The following is a 7244-nucleotide window of genomic DNA, read 5'->3' as shown; positions in this document are numbered from 1 at the left end:
GCATGTCAGAGAGGACTTGACCAGTGATGGAAGTCAGGCAAATTATAGTACTGGGGATCACCCCAGGAGCTTCTCTCAGCAATTGTCTGAGGTTAGTGATTTTATTCTTCTTGCCTTTCAAAGCCCTACTTTCCTGTTGTTTTCCCAGTGAAAATTCTGGCAATTGCTTTATCTGTCTTCTTATGCTTTCATACAAATTCCTTATATTTTCTGTCCTGTGTTCTGCGGTTCTACCTGGGGTGTTCACGGGTCAAGTCGAGTCGGATTTGAGTCAGACCCGCCACTCGAACAAAGCTGTTCGGTTTGGGAATATGTTTAACAGATTCCGATCACATGTTAGTTCGAAAGTGTCCTTCATATTCTCTGTTTTGGTTGTAGGATTTGGACGGTTTTGAAATTACAAAAGCCAAACATAAAAATAAAAAATAGATAAAGGCAATTATAGATTTAAAGGTTCAACAGATTCAATGGTGAAGAAAAAACAAGAACACTTCTATAGAAACAAGAATTCTGATATACCAAATAATTAAACCGAACTTGAAATCACCACAACAGCAAAACAAAAAAAAAAAAAGAAGAAAAAAAAAAAGAAAACTCAAGAATCAATAGATCTAGAACCAAAACTCAAAGATCAAACCTAGATAAATTGACATGACTACCATAGCAAACACTATGCATGTTTTCTATCACCATTCTTGAAGCTTTAAGATCAATCAGTCGTTGAGCATCACCAATGTCATCACCATCAACTTTCAAAAGCCAGAAATCCACCATTGATGAAGCTTGAAGGTCGTTGACGCCATGATGTTGTTGAACGGGAATGGGGCCTTCTCCTTTGGCTGTTCAAATCATGAGGGTGACTTTCAGAAGGTAGGGCTTTGGATTAGCTTTTAGGGTTACGATTGAGCTCTATGAGAGAGAGAGAGAGAGAGAGAGAGAGAGTGGTTGAGAGAATGAGAGAAGAATAGATACAGACGCTTAGAAGAAACAGAAAGAGATCAAGAGTTGTGAGAGAGACGTTTAGAAGAAAGAGAAACATGTTTGGCAGTCTTGAGAAATCATAACACGCATGGGATACATATAATAATGTGCAATACCAAGGCTAATATAAATTTGACACATGATAAGATAATATTTTTATAACATACTTAGTCTGTTCAATTTTGAATGGATTCCAAATATCTAAACTCGTTGACTGAACTAATACCCGAAAAAATTGTTTTTAACAAACTGCTGCTGGCCATACTGTGATTTGAAACTATTTGTATGATTGTCTAATCGGGCTGTCTGGTCGGGTGGGTTGGGTCCAATGTTTTAAAAACTGGACCGGTGAGTGAACTGAAAAAGGAATTGAAGTGGATGGGTTATCGGTTCAACTGTCGGGTTGAACTAGAATTAAACCGTGAAGTCAAAATTATTTTATAAATATTTTTACAATTTAAAAATAAATAAAATACATTCATTTAAAATATTTTATAATTTAAGATATATATTTTTAAAATTTTTATGTTTACATATATTTTTTATATTAATATTGTTTGTAAAAATATTAATTATACATGTGTTTAAAAGAAATTACTTTGAATATAATAAATAGCATTAATTACCTAAAAGTCCTATCTACATATTTGGTGGTAGCTTAGGTCCTGTCAAAAAGTTTTTGAACCAATAAGTCTCATTTATAGGTAAAAAGACGTTTTGCCCTTTAATCCCAAAACTGAGAATGTTTTCAATTTCAAAACTTAGAATGTTCTCAATTTATAATTATCAAAACTAAGAAATTTCTCAATTTTTTTTCTGGTATGAACTAAGAATATTATCAAAACTAAGAAATTTAGAATTATCAATTTTGAGAAATTTCTTAATTTTTTTCATGATTAAAATTGAGAATATTATAAACTGAGAAGGTTCTCAATTTCAAAAAACTCTAGATCTCTCTCTCTAATGGCAGTGGCATCTGTGAATTCAGTGAAAATCGTGACCTCACAATCAATGGACTCATCGCTTTCCGAACGAGTCTTCGACGCCGGCTTTGAGTCCTCATCTTCCGATGGACTCTCATAAGCAACAGCCGCAGATCCACTTAATTCTTCACCCAACCCTCCCAGAGGCGTTGAATTTCAGGTGGTGACGAGGCAGATTGGCGGTGATGGAGAGAGGTAGATCTGTTCAGAGACAAATCAACAACAACCTCAACCTTACATATGAGCCACTCGCGGATTTGAGTTCTTCATCTTCATCGACGACGACGACGACGACGACGACACCGCAGATCTGAGTAGGGGAAGGAGGCGGTGGTTCTGGTGGCGGAGCTAGATTTCCAACAACGGAGCTTCGTTGAGGATGTCGATGGAGGACTTGAGGACAGAAGGGAGAGGGAAGGCGACATCAAGACAGCTTACCTGGAGTTTGTTGAAGGGGCAAATTGGTCTATTAAAAATTAATGGGACTTGAAGGAGCAAATAATTTTATCTAGGACTTAATGGATTATAAGTTCACAAAATGGGACTTGTATGTAAATGGCCTTAATAAATATTATATATCTCATATAACAAGGAGCCATGGTGGCATAGTGGAAACTCATGCTCTTTAGAGCTTAAGATTATGAGTTCAACTCCTTGTGGCATCAATTTTTTCATTAGTGGACCGGTTTGCTTCAACCCGTTCTGGTTCTACTGGGTTACTAGTTTAACCGAGGGTTTGGCCGGCTTAACTTAAAAAGACCGCTTTTCAAGCTAGTGGGGCTTGAGGGTTGATCCGGACCGGAACTTGGACCCGGTCAAACCGGCCCGTCCGGTCCGGTTTTCAAAACATTGGTTTGAACAAATTCCAAATATCTAGACTCGTTGATTGAACCAATACTCGAAAAAATTGTTTTTAACAAACTGCTGCCAACCATACTGTGATTCGAAACTGTCCGTATGATCGTCTGATTGGGCGGTCCAGTCGGATGGGTCGGGTCTCACGGTTTGATGAACACCCTCACTACCCATTGTTTGGCTTATATTAGTAGTTTATTATTTTACTGCATGCTTCTGTTTTGTGTCATCTCTTGGCTATTGTGCTTTTCTTTTCAATACAATAATTTGTTTGCACTTTCTTGTATTGCAATTGAATCACATGCAGTTGTGGATCTTTCAACATGTATATCATATTAGGTTAAGAAAAGATCTAGGCAGCTTTGGTGTGTTTAAACAGGGTATTGGTTTAGGTCTGAGTTTAAGAGCACCACTTACTTCCAAGTTCTCCTCCATTGGAGAGGGGGAAAACTGATTATATTGCAGCAGGGTTGATCACTTTGGTTTGAGTTGCATTTCAGCAAACTGGCATCAGGTAATTATCTTGCATTATACGTTAGACTTGTACCACTAGGGTTTTTTTATTTTTAATAAGTAAACTAACCAATTCATTAAAAAGAACCATCACAAGGGGCACAACCCACCCTAGACACACGGTGTATAGGATGTGCATGTTTCAGTTCAGTTCAGGGTAGCACTAAACCCATAACTAAACCAATTATGATTGTTTGTAGGTTGTTAGACTAATGACTGAACCAATATTCCATTGGAACCGAACCAAACCAACTCGACTCAATGTAGCTTGGGTTGATTCAAGTTAGAACAATGGTTCCACCATACTTACATATAAGTGAATAAGTTCTTCATAAAATGCAACCTCAACTTCAATCTTGTAACATCAAAATTTTTGAAGAAAAAGTAATAAATCAGCAGTAAATAAGTCTTGAACATTGGAACAGAACACAGAGAAGAATAAAACTTTGTTTTAATTTTAAGGAATGAGGAATGCATAATAGAGACTGTGAACACCTAATATTAGGTACAAAGAAATCTATGTCTCCAAACTAATAGTTTTATGTAAGAATACTAGAAATGGTGAATTCATTGCCAGGATATTTATACAAACAAAATGCATGCGTGGATACTAATGAAAACAACCCACTCTTCTTACTTATTAAAAACTGTTAACATGCATAATAAGGTCAATAAATATTTTTGTAAAACTCATGCCATGTTGAGCCATAGAGTTTTACTTATCTTACAAGCAAAATGTTTCTATAACAACATCTACCTTAGTACTTTGTTTTCCACAAATTATATGAAGATATCTCAACATAAATAGAATTTTATGTTATTTATCAAAAAAAAAAAAAAAAACATAAACAGAATTTTATCTAAAATAGATTTTGGTTCTGGGCTCTGCCTAACCGAAGAACCGAACTGTTCTGATCGGGTTTTTATTTTTAGACCTAGAACTGAACTAATATATTGACAAAAGCAAACCAATCCAAACCACGGAGGTTGGGGTGGTTTGGTTACTGAGTTTCTTGGGTCTCTTGTGCAACTGTGTAACAAAGTTAATCTTGAAAAGAAAAATTATTGACCTATCGACAGGAATATACAACTCCTGCAAATAATCAACACAAGAAGACAAAGAAAGAGAAAAGTTCCCTGAGCCAAAAAAACAAGGAGACTAGTAATGTTTCTTTTAAGCACAAAATTGATCATTCTACACCCTTTAAAGTTTTCATGTTCTTCCCGTTCCATATGCACCACATCAAACCCATAAGATGGAATTCTATGGAAGAATTGATCATCCGCTTGACTAACTCTTTTGGCTCATATCTGCTGAGTATTTCCACACATTAAGAATAAGAAGCAATGAGAAGTGAAAGTGAGGGATATGCTCTGGACTTTGCTACTTCCTTCACTCACTTTTAGACGGAGTAGGTGACCATAGCAGCTCGTACAAATTAGTTTTTGAAGAGCCAATCAAGTTATATACTGCTGTTCAAACGTCGAGAATCGCTTTTAGGTTGTGATTTGGAGCATGTGGGTTTGAAATCTCTAATTTAATTGCTGGCATTTGGATTTGATTGCAGATATGGAAGTTCAATATTTTAAATTATGAGCTGGTTCTTAAATTATTTTCTAGAAAAGATGTTATATTTTGTCCTAGTTTTATTATAGGGACACTTTTTTATAAATCCACTTTCACCTATTTATGTTCTATTTAGTCCACATTTTTTTCTTATGTTCCAATAAGCCCTATGGGTGACATAGTTACTAAAATACCCCTAATAATATTCATATTTACAGTATGAATGTTTCATGATGTGAATATTCGCATCGTCAATGTGAATGTTCACACTATCAATGTTAATGTTAACATGTCAATATGAATGTTCACATTGTAAAATATGAATGTTCACATCACCAAATTGTTAACTGTTTAAAAAATATTTGTAAAGGTAGAAATGTCTACAAAATATCTTAAATATGATAATTATGATTTGGTAGATCAAATGTCCAGATAATAGGACTTATTAGAATATAAGAATACCTTATGGACTAATTGGGATACAAATATTTGAAAAAGGATTTTCTAATAAATTTCCTTTATTATAATTACTTTGCTTCTGGGATGGATGAGGTTTAAAGACTATACCATGGTCATGATTCTTCCTTTGCATACATTGTTGTCATTTTTTAAGTTCAAACTGAATTACCGCAGCAGATGATTATATATACATTTCATGATTGGTGGTCTTTGTAAATGAAAAGTTTTATGGATATTATGTAGGATGATATGGACAAGAAAATCCATGATCTTACCCATGAGCTGGATTGTGCGAATCGAAAATGTGATGTTTACCGGGCCAACCTGATTTCAGTTCTGAGGGATATTGAAGATCATAAACAACAGTTATCAGTCAAAGTCCAAAACATTAAGCTTAGCATGAAAGATGATGGCCTTTAAAGGTGCAACATTGTTATTACCTGTTGTTTGTCTTTCGTTTGTTCTCTAATTTCGTTACATAAACATAAGCTGTTATTTTACGTTTTGACGGTGTAGACAGTGAAAAGGTTTCTCAGTTAAATTGCCTCTGATGGAGCATTATTCTCATTGCTTTTCAGTAGTATAGCTAATTTGAAGTGATAGTTCCTTCTTTCCTATCCCGTACAAGAAGGTCCACATTGCTCCATAATTATCTAATAGAATTATCTTTCCGAAGATCTCACAGAGCATGAGAAGGTTTGTGTGTAGAACATGCTAAGCATGGTACCGAGCAGGTAGGTTTAGGATGAAGTTTGGCTGATGAAGGGATTACAGAGCTATAAGCCTTCTTACCATCTGAACAGTTTTACACTGATCTATTTTGTTGTAACCTCTTAACTTATTAATTTTGACTTTGCAGGGGATGAGCATTTCGGTATGATATGCTTACAGTTGCCGACAAGGACAATAGATGTGAAACTCAAGCTGCAACATGTATGATGTCTATATTGTTCTCCTATGGTTGGATTCTCATTGAATGCCTGTCGTATCAAATCATGACTCAAGTGCTCAAATGTTCATACTCCTTGATCAAGGATGTAAAGCCAGGCAATCACCAAAAAGAAGATGCTAGTCAAGCACCTGAATGCCTGTCAACTGAGCATAAATGAGGTTGGTCATACCCATTGGTTGGTCCGATTCTGTTTATACCCTCTAGTAGAAATATATTTTTCTTTCTATTGGGAGGTCAAATATGATATGATATTGTAGGAAACAATTCAAGTAGCATGGTTAAAAAAATAATTCAATTTGAAAAATATTTCAACTCATGCTGGAACTTTAGGCATTCCTGTGACTCTCTCTCTCTCTCTCTCCAAAGATATCAGTTGGAAGTGAAATGGGAGGGGTGAGATGCATCCTTTTTCTGTTAGATTCCCTTGCCCAGTAGACGAAGGACGAGGATTTAAGGTGAAATCTAATTCATTTGAATTAAGGTTAGCTAGATTTGACTGTAGTATGTGCAAAGTTGTGAAGTTGTAAAAATATTGTTAGCGTTTGGTAGAGTTTTCTAAATATGATTTGAGAATAGAGTTGTATTTTGAGCTTGTGAGTTTTGGAATTATGATTTGAGTGTAGAAAAATTGTCTGGTGAATGAGTTTTGAAAAGAATTTTGAATTGAGTGAGAAATTTTTGATGTGACATATGATATTTGATATAAAAACTTACAACTCATAATCAAACACACAACTTAAAATTCTATTCAAAATTCATAAAAATTTTTAAAAAATTTCCAATTTTTTTTATTTAAAATATAAAAAATAACTAGTGACAATTGTAAAAAAAAATAAAAAATTACATTGTACCGGTCAACAGGCCCGATGCTCGGGAGGACGACCGACTGGACATCCGGGAGGACGACCGGTTAGTCCAAATTTTCCGGTCTTGA

At 35.2% G+C, this 7244-nt stretch overlaps 1 protein-coding gene across 3 annotated transcripts in view; it reads left to right on the top strand.

Annotated features, from left to right (window-relative positions):
* LOC114299508 (protein FAR1-RELATED SEQUENCE 5) overlaps positions 1-6902 on the top strand; it is a 9771-nt gene extending 2869 nt beyond the window's left edge. For 2 of the 3 annotated variants that reach the window (XM_028244275.2, XM_082913718.1), the window contains exons 3-5: positions 1-91; positions 5602-5780; positions 6218-6902. The exon at positions 1-91 is cut by the window's left edge and continues 2137 nt beyond it. In XM_028244275.2, coding sequence (XP_028100076.2) covers positions 1-91; positions 5602-5778 — 268 coding nt within the window. In that variant the 3' untranslated portion in view covers positions 5779-5780; positions 6218-6902. The remainder of the gene's footprint in view (positions 92-5601; positions 5781-6217) is intronic. The other variant, XM_028244277.2, reaches the window with a different exon arrangement.
* The last annotated feature ends 342 nt before the right edge of the window (positions 6903-7244 follow it).

Source organism: Camellia sinensis, chromosome 2 (assembly GCF_055761805.1).
Source record: "Camellia sinensis isolate YWXY chromosome 2, ASM5576180v1, whole genome shotgun sequence".
NCBI classification, from domain to species: Eukaryota; Viridiplantae; Streptophyta; class Magnoliopsida; order Ericales; family Theaceae; genus Camellia; species Camellia sinensis.
Note: the sequence above shows the minus strand (reverse complement) of the source record. Positions and strands in the feature narration are given on the sequence as shown.